General features: G+C 34.3%; 2 protein-coding genes and 2 pseudogenes across 3 annotated transcripts; all 4 read left to right on the top strand.

Moving 5' to 3' along the window:
- Positions 1-942: 942 nt before the first annotated feature.
- LOC146909717 (putative protein phosphatase 2C 43) lies at positions 943-3,026 on the top strand. Its single transcript, XM_085728155.1, has 4 exons — positions 943-1,286; positions 1,400-1,767; positions 1,883-2,122; positions 2,298-3,026. The coding sequence occupies exons 1-4, from the start codon at positions 1,007-1,009 to the stop codon at positions 2,799-2,801; spliced, it is 1,392 nt and encodes a 463-aa protein (XP_085584281.1). The 5' UTR covers positions 943-1,006; the 3' UTR covers positions 2,802-3,026.
- A 565-nt stretch (positions 3,027-3,591) lies between these two features.
- LOC146909716 (putative protein phosphatase 2C 43) lies at positions 3,592-4,811 on the top strand (annotated as a pseudogene).
- A 2,946-nt stretch (positions 4,812-7,757) lies between these two features.
- LOC146909715 (putative 2-oxoglutarate-dependent dioxygenase AOP1) lies at positions 7,758-9,433 on the top strand. The gene is made up of 3 exons (XM_085725251.1): positions 7,758-8,175; positions 8,446-8,773; positions 8,927-9,433. The coding sequence occupies exons 1-3, from the start codon at positions 7,799-7,801 to the stop codon at positions 9,191-9,193; spliced, it is 972 nt and encodes a 323-aa protein (XP_085581377.1). The 5' UTR covers positions 7,758-7,798; the 3' UTR covers positions 9,194-9,433.
- LOC146909714 (putative 2-oxoglutarate-dependent dioxygenase AOP1) lies at positions 9,355-11,736 on the top strand (annotated as a pseudogene). The gene is made up of 4 exons (XR_015020239.1): positions 9,355-9,383; positions 10,150-10,537; positions 10,830-11,156; positions 11,479-11,736. The product of XR_015020239.1 is annotated as a putative 2-oxoglutarate-dependent dioxygenase AOP1 (transcript).
- The last annotated feature ends 9,574 nt before the right edge of the window (positions 11,737-21,310 follow it).

Below are 21,310 nucleotides of genomic sequence, written 5' to 3'. Positions count from 1 at the left end.
TTTTGTCATACACCACTCCCTAAAAAATAAATTATATAATAAAAACATCATTAACAAAATCTAATAAAATATATTTCCCAAAAAAAAAAATCTAATAAAATATATTAAAGTTTTTTTTAAAGATCTTATATTTTTTTGAACAGGAAAATAGTAAAAATTTGAAAGATCATTTATTATAGTTAATAAAAAGTCTTTTAGTCAAAATATATTATAAGTTATTTAAATCTAAATAGTCTTTTAAATATAAAATATATTAAATTTTGACTTGTAATATAGAAAGAAAAAAAAAAGGATAAACTATGGGCAAAAATCGCACAATTAAAATAAGGTGGTTTAATATTACACGAAGTAAAATGAACTTAGAGTGTTCAAAATCGTAAAATTGATCATCGTGAGTTTGACTCAGTTGGTTGGGACAATGCATAAAACATGCAAAGGTCCGGGGTTCAAACCCCGGCCACTACAAAAAAAAAATCGCAAAATTGAGAAATAAGAAGAACTAAGAAGAACTAAAAGTGCAATTAAGAAAATCATATAACAAGTAAATTGAGAAATATAACAAGTTTCATTCAATGAAATAAGAAGAACTAAGAAGAACTTTCATTCAATGAAATAAGAAGAACTAAAAGTGCAATTAAGAAAATCATATAACAAGTAAATTGAGAAATATAACAAGTTTCATTCAATGCAAAATTGAGAAATAAGAACTAAAAGTGCAATTAAGAAAATCATATAACAAGTTTCATTCAATTTTCTTCTTCCCGCCAATTGATAATATGACAGCTGGCTCATTCAATATTGCAATGATGAAGTTAGTTACATTCCGTTAGGATTCTGTTGAGACTGTTATCAGTTAGTTGAGTCTATTATACTCTTCATTTCATATATATATAAATACATAGAATATTCATTCATTCATTCATTCACATTTTCATACTTCAAATCATTACTCTTTCACTTACAATCAAAATCACTCTTTTTTCTCACATTTCCTTCTCCTTCAAAGATGCATCCTTGGCTTGAAAATATAGTCAATCTATGCAGGAACAGGCAGAATGACAACATGGCTTTATTCGATGAAGACCGTCATGCAAGTTCGATTGATCTTGAAAGGCATTGCTATGGAGCATTTTCTAGTGCTTATGTTCAAGCAAATGAAGCTATGGAAGATCATAGCCAAGTTGAAGTTGGCTCTAGAAAAGCACTCTTTCTTGGAGTTTACGACGGCCATGGTGGCTTCGAGGCTTCCCACTACATCACTCAACACCTCTTCGACCATCTACTGAGTTAGTATCTTTCTTTAATCAAAAAGTTTATTTCTTTTTATTAATCTTTTAATTTTGTTCTTGGTTTGAGAATTAATGGAATTTTTATTTTATGTTATGTGGTTACATTATAGGGCATGCTAAAGATAATGAGAATGATATAACTGAAGCTACCCTGAGGGATGCTGTTTCTGCTACTGAAGCGAGTTTTTTGGATCATGTAGAAAAAAATTACATGATAAATAATAATCTTGGAAAAGCTGGTTCATGCTGTCTTGCTGGAATTATATGGAAAAGGAGGACACTACATGTTGCGAATCTTGGAGATTCCCGTGCTGTAATTGGTACTATGGTTAATAACGAAATCCATGCTGAGCAGTTGACAAGAGATCACAATTGTAATGATGAAGCTATTAGAGAAGAACTCGAGGAAAAACATCCTGATGATCCTAACATTGTGATGTATGAGAGGGGAGCGTGGCGCGTTAAAGGCATCATTACGGTATTATGTTTTACTTTTAACAAATTTAATTTGATCTGATATTGGTTTATGACTTTTATAATGTTATCTTGTTACATATTTGATAATGATATGCTATTGATCTGATATGTATTAGGTTAGTAGAAGTATTGGTGATACATATTTGAAGAGGCCTGAATTTAGTTTGGATGAATCGTTCCCCAAGTTTGAAGAAGTGCCTGAACCATTTAGAAGAGGCGTGGTATCAGCAGAACCGGAGATGCGTTCTAGAGATTTATCAGAGAACGATAAGTTTCTGATATTTGCTTCTGATGGACTTTGGGATTTCTTGTCAAATGAACAAGCAGTTGAAATTGTTCAAAACAATTCAAGAAAGGTATGTATATATCGATTTCTATGACTTTTTCTTTTCTTGGTTTTTCCTTTCATTTTGATTCAATCTTTATAAAATGAAAATACGTATTTGTGTTTTTTGCATCAAAGACGAATTTGAGTCATCACTGTTATGTTTGCTGGCTTTTGATTTAGTTATGCTATGGTGAATTTTTCAGGGAATTGCAAAAAGGCTTGTGAGTACTGTTCTAGCGCAAGCGGCTGCTGATAGGAATACTACCTATAATACCATGAGGTATGCTAATCTGGGACGTGGCAATGGGAACAGGAGGTTTTTTCATGATGATATAAGTGTGATTGTTGTGTTCTTGGACAAAAAGCCGTTTCTGAGGATTCCCCTACATAATTTGTCCTACAAAAGCTCAACTGACAGACCTACACGATCAGCTTTTGCAAAGTCTGGATTAACCATGCATGGGCTGCAGAGGCTGAAGGAGACTATTAAAAACAAGTTTCAAGCAAGTTCATCGCATGCATCTAGCTCTCCGGCTCAGAACCGTCAAACCCTTGAGGGCGAGAGCTCTCAGACTCGGAACCCTCAAAACCCTGAGGGCGAGAGCTCTCACACTCAGAACCCTCAAAACCCTGAGGGCGAGAGCTCTCAAACTCAGAGCCTTTTGGGTCAGAGTTCTCGGGCTGGGAAAGAAAAAATATTAGAATAAGAGCTGTTATAACTTCCTTCAACCATTGAGATCTGTTAACTCTATTGGTTGAATGTTTTTCTTTTCACTGCATATCAAATTAGGTTCTAGAAGTGACAGTTTTATGTGATACATTGATTTTTCCTCAGTTGTAACTTTTACGTATCATACAATTTTCAATAAGTGTCCTGTCGTTTATGTGACACAAGAGTTTTATGTCTGAAACTATATAGCAAATAAACTTGCTTGGTTCTGCCTAGCTTTGGATATTGTTTTTACAGAAATCAATTGTAGTATTATTTGCACCTTTAAATTGTAGTTTTTCTATGTTAAAGCTGAATTTTGGGCCATATAAAATGGGCTTAACTGAATCATTGAATTTGATTCAACATCTGCTATCTTAGTTTTTGGTTGCATCATTTGAGTTGAGATGCTCTTATAGTCTTTTCTGTCAACGTCACCCAAACAAGTTATCTATGTGCTTACTATCAATTGTGTTAATACAGGTATTCAGTAAAAAGTTAATGTATGTATCATGAAATTTTACCAAGTTTGTGGTTGTGCCTAGTTTGGGAAATGAAAGTGCAAAAGTATTCTGCAACATTGGTGTGGGGGAGAGGATTTAGGTTGCATCATTGAATTTAACTTCGGAAAATTTAAGTTATCATCTCCGAAAACCATTTCATCAACAGATTTGTGATCATCTTTTCACAGTTCTCCCACTAACCAAGTCCATTTCCCACTAACCAAGTCCATTTATCTTCTTAAAATGAATTTTACCAGGTTTGAGAATTAATGGAATTTTTATTTTATGTTTTGTGGTACCAATATAGTTCTTGCAAATGATAATGAGAATAATATAACTGAAGCTACCCTGAGGGATGCTGTTTCTGCTACTGAAGTGAGTTTTTTGGATTCTGTAAAAAGGAATTATATGATAAATCGAAATCACGGGCCGTAATTGGTACTATGTTTAATAAGAAAATCTATGCTGAGCAGTTGACAAGAGATCACAATTGTAGTGATCCAGCCATTAGAGAAGAACTCAAGTCAATGCATCCTGGTGATCCTACCATTGTGAAGGAAAAAAAATGGAGTGTGGCGCGTTAAAGGCATCATTACGGTATTTTGTTTTTCTTTTAACAAATTTAGATTGAGTTGTAGTTTGATTTGATATTGGTTTATGACTGTTATAACTTATAATGTTTTCTTGTATATTTATTAGGTTAGTAGAAGTATTGGTGATACATATTTGAAAAGACTTGAATTAACGCTGCACGAATCGTTTCCCAAATTCAAAAAAGTTCCTGAACCTTTTATTAGAGGTGTGGTATCAGCAGAACCAGAGATGAGTACTAGAGTTTTAACAGATTGTGACAAGTTTCTTATATTTGCTTCTGATGGACTTTGGGATTTCTTATCAAATGAACGAGCAGTTGAAATTGTTCAAAACAATCCAAGAAATGTATGTGTATATCGATTTCTATGACTTTTTCTTTTCTTGGTTTTTCCTTTCATTTTGATTTAGTCTTTATAAAATGAAAATAAGTATTTGTGTTTTTTGCATCAAAGACAAATTTGAATCATTACCGTTATGTTTGCTGGCTTTTGATTTAGTTATGCTATGGTGGATTTTTCAGGGAATTGCAAAAAGGCTTGTGAGTACTGTTCTAGCGCAAGCGGCTGCTAATGGGAATGTTACCTATAATAACATGATGATATAAGTGTGATTGTTGTGTTCTTGGACAAAACGTCGTTTCTGAGGAGGCCTGTACATAATTTGTCCTACAAAAGCTCATTTGACAGACCTACACCGTCAGCTTTTGCAGGTCTGGATTAACCATGCATGGGCTGCAGAGGCTGAAGAAGACTATTAAAAACAAGTTTCAAGCAAGTTCATCGCATGCATCTAGCTCTCAGGCTCAGAACCCTCAAAACCCTGAGGGCGAGAGCTCTCAAACTCAGAGCCTTTTGGGTCAGATTTCTCGGCCTCAGAGCTCTCGGGCTGGTAAAGAAAAAAAATTAGAATAAGAGCTGTTATAACTTCCTTCAACCATTGAGATCTGTTAACTCTATTGGTTGAATTTTTTTCTTTTCACTGCATATCAAATTAGGTTCTAGAAGTGACAATTTTATGTGATACATTGATTTTTCCTCAGTTGTAACTTTTAGGTATCATACAATTTTCAACAAGTGAAATGCATTAGTAGAACAAGGTGGATTCCTTGAATGACCTTTATGATAAGGTTGATAGAGTTATATATGACTCTATCTCACAGAAAAAGCTCTAAAATCTGCATCTAGGATCAATGCTTATTGTGGTATATGAGGTGCACATCTAATGGTATAAAGTTAGTTGGTGACTGCTTTATGTTGTGCTATGTATGTGGAATTAAATCTAAATTTCTATATTTTCCAATTTTTCTGAAAGGAGTTTGTGGTTATGTAATTTGATGTGAATGACCTTGAATGAATAAATATTTACTTTTGGTCATTGAATAATCTGTCACATATGTGAATACTTTCTTTTAGCTCTAATCCCAGTTGAATGGTTTCAATACGTAATTTCCTCAACAGGCCAAAAAAACAGGAGACAAGATTGAAATTTTGAAATAAAAATACAGAATCCAAAATTCTCCTTGAAAGAAGAAAAAAAAAAGATTGCCAAACTTAGAACTATAAAGTAAAACAATGAATGTCCAAAGGATTATTCAAGTGGTATGTGTTAGTACATCAAAAAAGTATTTTTAACTAAGAAGTTCAAGATTTGATCTCTGAGGCTAACCAATCTTCTTCACCCGAATAAATAAATTACGAATAATTTGCCTATAAAAACAAACAAGAAAAACAAAAGCTGAATAAACTATACTAGGAACTTGGATTGATTTGCTCACTCTGGCGTAGTTACACATAGTCTGTGGTCCAAAGTTTGATTGGTTCATTCTGTAAAGTTTGACATTATAAAGTAAATACAAACTACAATTTTCGAAAATTTTAAGGCAATTTGGAATAAGTCATAAACTATCATACATAGTTTTTGTTCCAAAGTTTTATGTTGGAGAGGATTATGAGATACACCTAGGATTACCTGTGCAATAGTCTTAAGTCTATGCTTGAAGTAGTCATAATTGATTTTGGAAGTGTAAAATTGATTTTTATGTTTAGTTTTTTTTGAGTAAAACTGATTTTGTATTTAAAATTTATTATAATTTGAATGTTTACATTGAAATTTATTGTTTAACTTATTTTTACGTATCTAAACATAAATATAAACCGCTCTACATTCAATTTACTTAAGTAAAACCAAGTCATTCAAAATCTTTTTTTTTTTTTTTCACCACAAAACCAACATGCACTAAACCTACCGAGGGTAAGGAAAACAATGTTCTACAGCATGTGCAATAAAAAAAATAAAATTGATACTAAAATTGATACTTTATCTCTTACAAAATATATATTTATTGTGATATTTGAGAAACCAAAAATATTGATTTTAAAATAGGAGACTATTTGTTTAATTGTGATCAAATAAGAAAACTAAATATGCAATCATATACATATATATATATATATATATATATATATATATATATATATAGATATATATATATATATATATATATATATATATACATATACATATACATATATATATATATATATATATATATATATATATATATATATATATATATATATTGCATCGGTCGCATCAATACTAGTTAGATACATGTGTAAAATCTGACAAATATTTTTAAATTTATTGTATCTCCTATTTGATAGAGGTCATTAAACTAATTAGATACATCCTATTTGAAGGATGTATCTTTTTTCCTTCAAAAAAGATACATCCTTAAAAAAAAAAACTAATTAGATACATGCGTAAGAAAATTTGTTTTTAAAATAATTATTTATTAGATAGAAAAAAAAAAAGTCCCAAAGCCCTGTACCAAAAATAAAAAAGTCCTAGAGCCATGACGTTTGTACGAAAGATTTTAATGCAATTTTTATTGTGAATTATTGTACTATCAAATTTTTAATGCAATTTTTATTGTGGTATATTGTACATATTTGAACTTAGCATGAGATGTGAAATTATTTAATGGTCCTGAAAATAAATAATATACATGTACACCTTTGACTATTTGTTTAATTTTGCTTATAAGGATAAAGTCAATTTGTATTCCTTCTGAATCAATGTATGTCTAACATTCATTCTCTAAAAACTTTTATTTAGAGAATCAATGTATATATATATGTTCTCATCATCTATAAAAATAAATGTCAAAGTTTAAATATGTTTCTTGTTCCTCTAAATATATCAACTTTTATTTTTAGTCTCTCTAAAAACTTCGGTCACTCTAAATATTAATAAATATTTTATTACAAAAATTCAAGTCGCATGTTCCAAGTGATTTTTTTATGAGACATGTAATTGATAAGTACATAAAATACCATTAGTTTAATGATTTAACTATTTAATTTTTAATATTTATTAATTGATTTATCTATAACTTCAAAGTAAAGATTAAATTCTTAAATAAAAGATTAAATAATTAACTTATTAAATTAATTAATATTTTAAGGTTTTAACAATGATATGTCATAAAAGCAATGGCTAGAATTGCTAACAGAAAAATAGAGACAAAAGTTTAAAGGAAAATTTGAGAGAGACTAAAAATAAAAGTAAATATATTAGTTAGAGGAATTGAAATTAGAGAAATGATATTTGTACAATGTTTTGGTACAATTTTTGAACAATTTTCTCTCTTATACTCACATTGTTTTGTTATTCTCTCTTTTCTTTTTTTTCTCTTTATTGTTTTGACCGATAAGTGGGGAAAACAACAATGTTATCTCAAAAGTTGTCACAAAATAGTTGTACAAATATCATTTCTCTTTAAAATATATTCATCTAAAACATATATAAGGTAGGTTTCTCAGGCTATAAAATCAACACGAGATATAGTTTCCTTTATAACCATATGCACCAATTAATTTGAGAGGGAAAGAGCGTCATGGGATTAGAAACAGTCTCTCAAATAATCCCTGTCGTTGACTTGTCCAACCAAAACATGAAACCTGGTACTGACACATGGGTCTCAGCTTGCAATGTTGTGAAGACATCACTAGAAGACTATGGTTGTTTCGTAGCACACTATGATAAAATTGGCAAAGAATTTTGTGACAATGTTATCTTTGGAATTGAAGAATTCTTCAAGCTCCCTTTGGAAACAAAAGCGCAAAAGATAAGTGATAGACCTTTCCATGGCTACACAGGACAACTCTCAACATTTCCCTTATATGAATCTTTCGATATCCAAGATCCATTAACTATGCTTGGATGTCAAATATTCACCAAAATCATATGGCCTCAAGGAAATGATCGTTTCTGGTTGGTATACTCTTTCCATAATATAGATTCATGAAGCACAGACACTCCTCGGATTAGACATGTCCCGGTGTCAGACACGTGTTGTGTTCGACACAGACACGACACTGATACTTATAATTGCAATGAATTATGTGATTTTCTCAAATTATTAGTGATGTCGGTGCGTCTCTGTCTATGTCTGTATCCGTGCTTCATATTCTCTTATCTTGAAATTCCATCAAAATATATATTTATTGATTATAAATGATAGGTGTTTAATTTTGATTACAGCGAAAGCTTCAAGGAGTACTCCAAATTGTTTGGAGAATTAGACCATATAGCCAAGAGGATGGTGTTTGAGAGCTATGGTGTTGATATGAAAATATGTGAATCATTGATAGAATCAAACAATTATCTCATTCGAGGCTTGAAATACAGACCAAGAGAGATGGATGAGAATGATTTGGGATTAGGACCTCATTCAGACTTGACCATTATATCTGTATTACATCGGCTAAATAATGTAAATGGCTTGCAAATCAAATTGAAAAATGGTGAATGGACTGAGGTTGAGGCCTCACCTTCCTCCTTTGTTGTCTTAGCAGGTGACGCATTCACGGTGAGTATACCATAAATTCTCAATCATAAACATTAATTGGTCTAAAAAATAATTGTCTTGGACCAATTCAACAATGTTTAGATGATGATACATGTCTCTTCTAATTTAACCTAGGTCTCGAGTCTAAATATAGATGTATTTTTCATTTGCTAGATATGGAGTAACGGAAGGATACGTGCATGTGAACATAGAGTTATAATGAATGCAGCGAAAACAAGATACTCAGCTGGATTATTTTCTTTTGCTAGTAAGATTATGGAGATACCAGAAGAGCTTGTGAATGAGGAACATCCCTTGCGTTTTAAACCAACATTCGACAATTACGATTATCTTCGTTTCTCTCTAAAGGAAAAAATGAAAGAACCTATTTCACGCATGGAAGCCTATTGTGGAATTAATTTCAAGCCTTCAACAATATGAATGAATCAACTTTCTCTTGTCTATTAAGAATTGTGTGGAAATGAATTGTGTGTTGCTATATACTGATATACATGAATGTGTTGGTTGCTGCCTTATGTGTGCTCTTGTAGGGTTATTCTTTCTTTTGCTTTGTAATAATTTGTGTGTTACTATTGTAAACAATGAATTTAATGATTGATGAAAGTCTAAAGTTTGTAATGGAGGGAAGTAAATGTAAATCCTTTCGTAAGTGTTTTATGAGCTCGAAAGTCTTCTATGCATTGGTTTGGAGCACCATCGTATCACCCTTAATTTTCTAGTTATGATTTTAGGGACAAAATAAGTCCAACTTTTATGGGGATTAATTAGTTCTACGCTCCAATTATGTGCTCGGAGAAATTTAATTGGTAGCAGACAATACTCGAAAAAATAACACATTTAGTACTCCACCCATTTGACTTTATTTTTGTCCCTAAATGTAAACTCTTTTAAATTATTAGATGCATTTATTATTATTTTCCTAAACATACCCTTAATTAATACTACTAACTTGTTTTGTCTTGAAATAGCTTTGGAGTATCTTACTATCATCTGCAAATCGTGCATATGTTCATATCATTTCACATTTTTATAATCCAGCATATTGTAAATTCAAACCTATTTATTGTACATAATAGTATATTTTAATTAATCTCCAAATTAGATGAGATAATGCTTGGTAAAGTTCTCTCTTTCAATGAAAACGAGACAAAAATTTATTCCAAAATATGAATGCACTTTTCAAATAATCACCTACTCCCTCCGTTTCTTTTTATAAGTAAATTTTACTTTTTAGGTTCATTCAATTAATGATATTATGAACCACATACATCATTAATTGAATGAACCTAAAAAGTAAAATTTGTTTATAAAAAGAAACGGAGGGAGTATTAGATGATATAGTTTCCTTTATAATCATGCACCAATTATTTTGAGAGTGAAAGAGCATCATGGGATCAGAAACAGTCTCAGATAATCCCTGTCGTTGACTTGTCCAACCAAAACATGAAACCTGGTACTGACACATGGGTCTCAGCTTGCAATGTTGTGAAGACATCACTAGAAGACTATGGTTGTTTCGTAGCACACTATGATAAAGTTGGCCAAAGAACTTTCTGACAATGTTATATTTGGAATTGAAGAATTCTTCAAGCTCCCTTTGGAAACAAAAGCGCAAAAGATAAGTGATAGACCTTTCCATGGCTACTCAGGACAACTCTCAACACTTCCCTTATATGAATCTTTGGATATCCAAGATCCATTAACTATGCTTGGATGTCAAATATTCACCAAAATCATATGGCCTCAAGGAAATGATCGTTTCTGGTTGGTATACTCTTTCCATAATATAGATTCATGAAGCACAGACACTCCACGGATTAAACATGTCCCGGTGTCAGACATGTGTTGTGTCCGACACAAACACGACACTGATACTTATAATTGCAATGAATTATGTGATTTTCTCAAATTATTAGTGATGTCGGGCGGCGTGTCAGTGTCCGTGTCGCGTCCGGTTTCTGTATCCATATCCGTGCTTCATATTCTCTTATCTTGAAATTCCATCAAAATATATATTTATTGATTATAAATGATAGATGTTTAATTTTGATTACAGCGAAAGTTTCAATGAGTACTCCAAATTGTTGGGAGAATTAGACCATATAGCAAAGAGGATGGTATTTGAAAGCTATGGTGTTGATATGAAAATATGTGAACCATTGATAGAATCAAGAAATTATCTCATTCGATGCTTGAAATATAGAACAAGAGAGATGGATGAGAAGGATTTGGGATTAACACCTCATTCAGACTTGACCATTATATCTGTAGTACATCAGCTAAATAATGTAAATGGCTTGCAAATCAATTGAAAAATGGTGAATGGACTGAGGTTGAGGCCTCACCTTCCTCCTTTGTTGTCTTAGCAGGTGACGCATTCACGGTGAGTATACCATTAATTCTCTCAATCATAAACATTAATTTGGTCTATAAAATAATTGTCTTGGACCGACTCAACAATGTTTAGATATGATGGGTGAGAGTAGTACTAGGATGGGTGACCTCGTAGGAAGTCCTTGTGTTGCACCTCTCCTACCCATTTGTCCTCGTGAGCCTAGCTCAGTTGGTAGCGACATGCATGAAATATGCAAGGTCCGGATTTCGAACCCCGGCCACCACCAAAAAAAAAAGGTATAATGATACATGTCTCTTCTAATTTAACCTAGATCTCGAATCTAAATATAGATGTATTTTTCATTTGCTAGATATGGAGTAACGGAAGGATACGTGCATGTGAACATAGAGTTATAATGAATGCAACGAAAACAAGATGCTCTGCTGCATTATTTTCTTTTGCTAGTAAGATTATGGAGATAACAGAAGAGCTTGTGAATGAGGAACATCCCTTGCGCTTTAAACCAACATTCGACCATTACGATTATCTTTGAAGGTGAGAAAAACACAAGAAGGGGGGGTTGAATTGTGTTAGATTTTTCTTCGTTTCTCCTAAACTAAAGAACACTGATCAGAAGCAGAGCGAGACAGCTTCTGAAGTGATATTCAAGATCTAAATGCAGCGGATAAAAACAGAGAGAAAGAGAAGAAAGACACAAAGCAATTATACTAGTTCCTTCCACAATCCGGAAGTAGTCTAGTCCCCCTTGCACTTCCAAGGAGATTTCACTAGAATGTAATATCTGATTACAATTGCTCAAGCACCCAGCAAGAGACTTCTATGCTCAAGCACAACTGCAAGAGACTTCTAATCAAACAAGATTACAAAGAAAAATGTTTGAGGTTGAACACTTGATATACAATCAGAGATGCTCACAATACAAATCAGATACAGACTCTAAGACTTAAGAATTTCTAAGATAAGACTTTGAGAAACAGAAATTCTAAGTGAATGCAGAACAATTTCAGCAGAGTTATGGCACTTGTAAAATGTTGATGAGTCTTGTGTTCAGCATTACCAATCTCTAAGTCTTCACTCCTTTATATAGAGGTGTGAAAGAGACGTTGTGAAATTGCCAACACATCAAAAGAGTCGTTGTTGAAGCTTGATTAATCATCAATGATCTTTTGTCTGATATGGTTGTTGTCCTATGAAGAACCAATTTGAAAACCATTCCTATTGTGAAGGAACATTGTTGCAGGCAGAGCTATATTCTGGAGCTGTTTTCTTGTCTTGTAGCGTGGACACTGCAGAGTAATGGAGAAGGTGGTTGTACAGTTCGTACACTATGTACTTTGTCAACGCTTTTTGAAGATAAGCATCCAATGCCTTCAAATCTTCACAAAATGATCGTTGCTTTGTATTTCCAGTCTTCTGCATTGCTTTCGAATCCAATAGACAACTTTTGAAGTGATAAATCTTGAATCTTCAGCTTCTGGTGATTTTCAGCTTCTGAGGTTGCTTCTGAGTAACTTGCTTCTGATGAACTTCAGCTTCTGATGACGTCATCATCTTCAGGAGCACTTTGTCTTCAGGAGCACTTTTCTTCAAACGCTTTCAAGCTTCATTTTCTTGATTCCTTAGCTCTCTTTTTGTTCTTCAGAACCTTTATATGATGTAAACCTTTTAACTATGGTCTTGTACACTTGAACAAATATTAGCTAGTCCAATTGACAATTTTTAATACATTGTTATCATCAAAACTCTCTAAGGTTAATTGTTAAACACATTTTGTTCCAACAATCTCCCCCTTTTTGATGATGACAAACAATAGTATTTAAAATTTGATCAATTGTTGTTAATCTAATTAACAAGTTGACTTTGGGGTTCTGAGGTTTGTAAGCTCAGAGTCTGAGATTTGTAAGCTCTAACTCCCCCTGAGTCTGATAGTCTTTAAGGTGAGGTTTGTAAGCTCCCCCTAAGTTCTATCCAGGTTAATTAAATTCTTTTATCGCACAATAATATTAGAGCTTAAAAATGAAAAGTAGATTAGAGATAAGAAGAATGGTTCAATTAATTTTATTTGAAATTTGATACCCCTTCTTATGTTCAAAGCTTATACCTTTCAGGTAAAAATGATAGAAGTTTTTCAAAATTAATTTTCAAATAATATTAATGGGGCTCAGAGCCTTTAAATACTATCACATATACTCCCCCTTTTGTCATCAACAAAAAGTTTAAAAACTTAAGACAAAAAGAGAAAATAAACCAATAAGTATAGAAAGTATATACTCCCCCTTTAAATAAGTGACATAATCAGAGAGTATAAACGATAATCAGAATCTATAATCAGATCAAAACATAATCAGAGCAGGAATAATAATGTATATAAGAGCAAACACATATTAAAGCATAGTCAAGAGATGATATACAATCAGAAGCAAAAAGAATTCAGAGCAAAGATGAATTTCAGAAGCATGAAACAATAACAACAGTAACCAACAAAGAAAATAAACAACAAAGGTGTGCATTCTAAGGGTTGGTTTGTTGTGGTTGCTGGATCAACGCCTTAAAGCTTGAAATTTCCTCAGTTTGCTTCTTCAGGAGCTCAGATTGTTGCTTCACAAAGTCTTCAAGTGCTAACTGCCTCTGAAGGAGAGAATCTTCCTTGGCCTTAGATTCTTTCAATTTCTGCTTCAGCATCTTGAAGACCTTGGCTTCCCTTGATACATAATCTGACTCTGAATAGAAAGGCTCATTGGCTAGATACAACATTGGACCTCTAGCTTGCTCAGCTAAGTGGATATTCTTCAAATGTCTTCTTACTGCAGCAGCTTGGATCCTAAGACATTTCTTGCTCACAACATCTAGCAATTCAGAAGCTCTGCTCTTCAATGATGTCAAACGGTCTTCATAGGCAATAGGCAGAGTTGGAACTCTTCTAAGTTGCACGAGAGCATGCATTTTTGAGTTGATCTTTTGTAACTCAGTCTCGATGTAATCAGATTCCAGTAGGTCAAGGGGTGGTTGGTCAAGGATTTCAGTGTCTGATAAAGATGAGGATGAGGGTTGGTAAAAACACTAAGAGTTTGGTTTTGAGATGGTTCAGAATCTGAAGTGGTTATTTGTAGTGTTGAGGTCATTTGTAATGGTTCAGAATCTGAAACAGATTTTCAACAGTTGTCTTATTCACAGATTCTGGAATGGTCATTTGTTGAGAAGTTTGTGGTATGTGTTGTGTTGAGGTCATTTGTGGTTCAGGTGATTGTTGTTGGGGGATTTCTGAAGTAGCTTCCATAGAGGCAACTTCAGAGGCTTTTTCTAGGGTTACACCAGGTAGTTCACCTTTGTAGTGACTTTCTAAATTATCTAAAATTGTGGTGTCTTCAGTAGCAGGAGGTTTAGATGAAGAGGGTTCAACAGGTGAGATGGTGATAGAGGGTTCTGAAATCTGAGTTACCTTGATTGAGTTATCAGCTTCTGAGATAGACTCTAGATCAGCAGCTTGAGAAACAGATCCTGAAGCACCAGCTACTGATGGTTCTTGAATCTCCACCAGACCAATTTGAGCTTCCTCTTCAGCAATTTCTTCAGCTTCACCAGCAATTGCCTTTACCTCAGCAATCTTCTTCACAAAGAACTCATCACAATTCTCTTGCCCTAAAGCCTTGAGCTTCTCATCCCTTTCAAGAATGTATTGAGCAACCTTTTCTTTCTTATATGTTATCATCTGATCAGCTTGCTCTTTAGCCATTCTTTCGAAGGCATGAGTCATTTCAAACATTGGAGTGACAATCAGTTCAGGAGCGTGCTTCTCTTGCTTCCTTTTTCTTGGCTTCTGCTCTTCTGCCTCCATTTCTTCAAATGCTAAATCCAACTTCTCTTTCGTGACTGAGATGGTATCTCCTTTACCTTTTTTTCTCTTATGAGTAGGAACAGAAACATTACTGTGCTTAGTTGCTTCAGACTTTCTGTTTCTTTGCCTTACCACCAGCAGCTTCTGATTCAGTAATGACCCTGGCCCTTTTTCCTTTGATTGCATCAGGAGCAACTTCATCCTGAATGTTGGCACCTGATTCTCTGGCATGAGCAGCTACATATCCAGCCAAGACTTCAGGATTATTCTTCTTTGAGATGGAAGGAAAATCCATTATCATTTCTGATTCAGCTATGGATATTTCCATTCCTTTTCATTGTGAGGAACTTTCTCGATAATCCCCATATAATACAAGGTCCTGCTATTGATAATCTTCTCAGCAGTAGAAACCTTAAGGCATTTATCAGATGCATGCTTAGATCTCCTCAGAATCTTCAACAGTTTACCTTGGTGGAAGATTTCAGACAGCAACCTCCCACATGGTACTTGCTTTCTACTCTTGTTGATACCTTCTTTGATAGCCCAGCACAGATGATGCATGAGGTATCTTGGAAGATTAATCTTCTCGAAAACAGCCATGAAGTATATTGCCAGTTTGTGGTCCTGATTAGGTTGGTCAGACCCTCCTCCTCTCTGAAAGAAGCAGTCTGTGCAAAACTTCATGAGCAGCCAGTGATTATCCTCCATATCCACAGAATTAGCAGCTGGGTTTCCTTTCAGCGGCAAGTTTGTGTAGCTTTCCAACAGGATATCATCCTTGCTGACATCCCACTGAAATCTGCCTTCAAGAGCCACCATGCATGCTTTGGCAATCACTTCTTCTGTGATGGTTACAGGAATACCCATCATTGCCGACCTAATTTCCAAACCATTGAACAGTTTGAGACCCATTTCTCTTCTAGTCTTCCCTTTCAGACTAGGATTTCTAGACACAGCTAGTCTTTCTTCTGACCTCGCATCTTCCTCATTGTAGACTTCAGCTCTTACCAGAAGTCTTTGACAAGATTCTCATATGTTGGTCCATTCAACATATGAAAATAACCGAATAGCTTTTGAACTTCTACCTAAGCCTTCATGACCACTCTGTATTTCTTGAGAGAAGCGAAATCCACTGGTGATTCCTTTTGAACGACCAATGATTTAAGCGGAATGGATATTGTTCTTGGTTTGATTACAGAACCAGATCCTGGAGCACCTTGTTGTTGTTGCATGCTAGAACCACTTGAAGTTGCCATTTGATGAAGATGCAGATTTAGGGTTCTAGGGTTGAGTTTCAGAGATTGCGCTTACTTCGCAAGTGAACCGGTTGAAAGAAGAAAGTGTTTGTTGTGAAGTGAGTAGTGTGTGAATTGACTAAGTGTTTTGAGTAAAAACGTTTGCAATTCAGAAAAGCGACAAACAAACATAACATTAATGACAAAGGGGGCGCGTGTTTGTACTTTCAAAGCTTATAATCATCATCGCCCTTTCAAGTTATACACCAATACAAATAAGCCACGTCAGAAGTTCTCAGAGAAACTGCCAAGTTAGTGGGCCATGAGTTACCAAAAAGTAACTTCCAGTGTTTCCACTAACTTTGATATTCAGAAGCATAAAATCCAGCTTCTGGACTTCAGATGGTGATGTCATCATCAAAAGCACATTTTCCTCAGAACCTCAATGAAGAGCTTCGGAACCTAAAATCCTATTCAGGAGCAAGCAAGCTTTTAATCAGACACAAAGTGCATGTTCAAATTTTTCTTTATAAAATCAAATCTTTCAACAGTTAAAGGCTTAGTAAATATATCAGCCCATTGATTCTCAGTATCAATGAATTGTATATCTAAAATTCCTTTTTGAACATAGTCTCTAATAAAATGGTGTTTGATTTCAATATGCTTAACTCTTGAATGCAAAATTGGATTTTTAGACAAACAAATAGCAGCAGTATTATCACAATAAATGGGAATACTATTAGCAAGAATCTGATAGTCTTCCAACTGATGTTTCATCCAAAGTAGTTGTGTACAACAACTTGCAGCTGAAATGTATTTTACTTCTGTTGTAGACATAGCAATAGTTGTTTGTCTTTTACTAGCCCAGGATATAAGATTATCACCCAGAAATTGACAATTGCCACTGGTTGACTTTCTTTCAATCCTTTCACCAGCATAGTCAGCATCACAGAACCCAATTAGCTTATATTCTAAGGATTTCCTATAAAGGAGTCCAAGATTAGTTGTTCCTTTCATATACCTAAAGATTCTCTTAACAGCAGTCAAATGAGATTCTCTAGGATCTGATTGGAATCTTGCACACAAGCATACACTGAATAAAATATCTGGCCTAGATGCAGTGAGGTATAACAGGGAACCAATTATACCTCTGTACAGCTTCTGATCTACTTTTTCTCCTTCATCTTCTCTGCTTAAGGTGCATGTAGTATGCATTGGAGTGTTCATCACCTTCTTCAGAAGCTCCTTAGTGTACTTTGTTTGATGAAAATACACTCCATCTTTGCATTGATTGATTTGAATGCCAAGGAAGAACTTCAGCTCTCCCATCATGCTCATTTCAAATTCATCCTGCATTAACTTAGAAAATTCCTTGCAAAGAGATGCATTAGTAGAACCAAATATTATATCATCAACATATATTTGCACAACAAGAATATCTTTCCCAAGGGTCCTTTTGAAGAGTGTTGTGTCAACCTGACTTCTTTTAAAATCATTTTTTATTAAGAAATTACTTAGTCTATCATACGAAGCTTTGGGAACTTGTTTCAAGCCATATAGTGATTTCTTCAGTTTAAAAACATGATCAGGATGCTTAAGATCCTCAAAACCAGGAGGTTGTTTGACATACACTTCTTCTTCTATGACACCATTGAGAAATGCACTCTTGACATCCATTTGATATAATATTATGCGATGATTAACTGCATAGGAAAGAAGTAACCTGATTGCTTCCAATCTTGCAACTGGAGCAAATGTTTCAGTGTAATCAATGCCTTCTTGTTGACTATAACCTTGTGCAACGAGTCTTGCCTTGTTTCTTGTTACTTCTCCTTGCTCATTCAACTTGTTTCTGAATACCCATTTTGTTCCAATAATGTTCTTATGTTGAGGTTTGGGTACCAGATCCCACACATCATTTCTTTGAAATTGATTCAACTCTACTTGCATAGCTAAGATCCATCCATCATCTGAAAGTGTTTCATCAACTGTTGTAGGTTCAATCATTGATATCAGTCGAATCATTGAATCTTCTTGTTTGAAGTATAATCTTGTTCTTCTATGACTATCTTTGTTTCCAATAATTAGATCCACAGGATGTGAAGAGTTGTGCTTGAATGTGTTTCTGGGAGGATCTGCTTGAGTTGAGTCATCTTGTGCTTCATCAGAAGCAGCTTCATCTTGAGCTTCTGATGTGGTTTCAGCTTCTGGACTATCTTCAGATTTAGCTATCTGATCAGGTTCTGGAATATCTTCAGGAACCTGTATCTCTGCACAACTTTCATCTTGCTTTGAAGTTTTATCTTCAAGCTCTTTGTCATCAAATTTAACATGCATAGATTCTTCAACACAAAGTGTCTCTGAATTATACATTATGTATGCCTTTGACCTTTCAGAGTAACCTAAGAAGATTCCTCTTTGGGTCTTGGCATCAAATTTCTTTAGGTGGAGCTTGTTATTTAGAATGTAACATGTACATCCAAATTGATGAAAGTAAGAGATATTGGGTTTTCTTCCTTTAAAGAGTTCACATGTTGTTTTCTCCAAGATAGGTCTGATATAGATCATGTTTTGGACATAACATGTTGTATTCACTGCTTCTGCCCAAAAATGTTTTGCTAAATTGTTTTCATGGATCATGGTTCTGGCCATTTCTTGTAAAGTTCTATTCTTTCTTTCTACAACCCCATTTTGTTGTGGAGTTCTAGGAGAAGAGAATTCATGGAAAATTCCATGTTTTTCACAAAAAGCTTCAAATGGCTCATTTTCAAACTCTCCACCATGATCACTTCTGATTTTCAAAATCTTTGATTCTTTTTCAGATTGAATTTGTGTGCAGAAGTTACTGAATACATCATATGCATGATCTTTACTTCTCAGGAATTTCACCCAAGTTCATCTGCTATAATCATCAACAATGACTAATCCATATTTACTTCCATATAAGGATGCAGTACTGACTTATCCAAATAAATCAATATGGAGTAGTTCTAAGGGTCTTGAGGTTGAAACAATGTCTTTAGTTTTAAAAGATGATTTCACAATCTTTCCTTTCTGGCATGCACCACATAGTGCATCTGAATGATAATATATATCAGGAAGGCCTTTGACAAGTTGTAACTTACTAAGCTTAGAGATTAATCTCCAGTTAGCATGTCCCAACCTTCTGTGTCATATCCATTTCTTATCATTCATTGACAAAAGGCAAATTACCTTCTGGTCAACCAGTTCAGAAAAGTTGATTTTATAGACATTTTTCACTTTCTTTCCCTTGAACACATTGAATTTGTCTTCCTTGTTAATTACAGTACAGTTGGCTTTTTCAAATAACACATCATAACCATTGTCACAAAATCGACTAATGCTCAAAAGGTTATGTTCAAGACCATCTACCAACCATACATTATTAATTAAGGTAGAGGAATTACCAATAGTTCTTGTACCAATGATCTTTCCAGAGTGGTTGCCTCCAAACTTCACATTTCCTCCTTCTTTCATTGTTAGCTTGAGGAAAATGGACTTCTCTCCTGTCATGTGTCTTGAGCAACCGCTGTCTAGGTACCATGATTTTTGCTTTGGCATTGCTCTTAGACATATCTGCATTTTTCACAATTTTAGATTTAGGTACCCATTGTGATATGGGTCCTGGAAGGTTAGTACTTGAAGTTCTACTCTTCAGTTCTTGTACTTTAGATTGAGTTTTAGGTTGCTTCTGATTAACCATTACCTTAGGTTTAACACCTTTTGGTTTTGGTATTTTAGAAGCAGAAACTGTTTTGTTCTTCTGAATACCAGACTTCAGGATCTTAGATTCTGGTTTCAACAGACTCTGAGGAATAGATTCTGATCTCTTCAGAATCCTGATCTTTGAGGTCTTAGATTCAGAGTTAGTCACAACCTTAGACTTAAGGTTCTTTGGCTTTGATGCAATCTTAGCCTTAGAGCCAGAAGCTTCAGGTTCTGACTGAACCACAGTTTCACCTTTTACACCTTCAGGTACAAAAACTGTTTTCAATCCTTCCTTGATGCATTCACAACAGGATTTAAGATTGGTTTCATTAGTTTTCACTTCTGAAAAACCAATTGCTCTGCTATTGTTCTTGTAAATGCTATAAATCATAGAAGCAACTCTGCTTCTGTCAATGCCAGACATGATAAAATCTTCAAGAGCAATCTCATGGTTGCTTAAAGGTTTTCCATTACACTTTTCTTGTAGCTTCTGACACAAGAACCTGAGCTTATCTTCATAGGTTTTACAAATGAAGTCAAAACCCCTAAGTCCTTCTTCAGAAGCCTTAAGATCCAATAGAGTTGATTCTTGTTGTTTCATTAAATCAACATAATTTTCTTTTAAATCCTTCAACTCATTGGTTCTTACTTCAAAATGTGTAAAGAGTTCTTTAAGAGACTCAATCAATTCTTCTTTGGGAATTTTAGAATATACCTCATTTTCTTCTTCTGAGTCTAAATCTGATCCAGCTTCTGAAGTTGTTGTAGCTACTAACCCAACAGCTATCTTTGCATCCTCATCAGCTTCCTCTTTATCAGATCCAGATTCACTTTCTAAATCACCCCAGGTGGCCATTAAACTCTGTTTAATCTGTTTCTTGAATTTGCTTGGTTTGAAAGTTGACTTCTTTGACTTGTCCTTTGACTTCTCTTTCTGAAGATCAGGGCAATCAACAATGAAATGTCCAGGCTTCTTGCAGTTGAAGCAACCCTTTTAATCTTCTCTCTTTGAGCTTCTGGAGTTACTCATTCTGGTTAGAAACTTTTTATTCTTCTTGGCCACATATTGTAGTCTGCTGGAGTGCATAGCCATCTCAGCAGCATCTTCTTCAGAGTCTAAACCAGATGGTTCTTCTTCTTCAGATTCAACTACTTTGAGAGCTTTTGATGACTTGCATTTGGATGGAAGAGCTATTTATTTACTCTTTTTAGTAGACTCATGTTCATTAAGACTTAATCCATGAACTTTGAGAGAACTAACAAGATCTTCAACACTTAAAGTGTTTAAATCTTTAGCCTCCTCAATGGCAGTCACCTTAGGTCTCCATCTAGCAGGCAAACTTCTGAGTATCTTGCTCACATGATCAGAAGCAACATAACTC

Source organism: Medicago sativa, chromosome 7 (assembly GCF_051527215.1).
Source record: "Medicago sativa cultivar Bolivia chromosome 7, Bolivia_mono, whole genome shotgun sequence".
Taxonomy (NCBI): domain Eukaryota; kingdom Viridiplantae; phylum Streptophyta; class Magnoliopsida; order Fabales; family Fabaceae; genus Medicago; species Medicago sativa.
The sequence above is the reverse complement of the archived record's forward strand: the minus strand, read 5'-3'. Positions and strand labels throughout refer to the sequence as shown.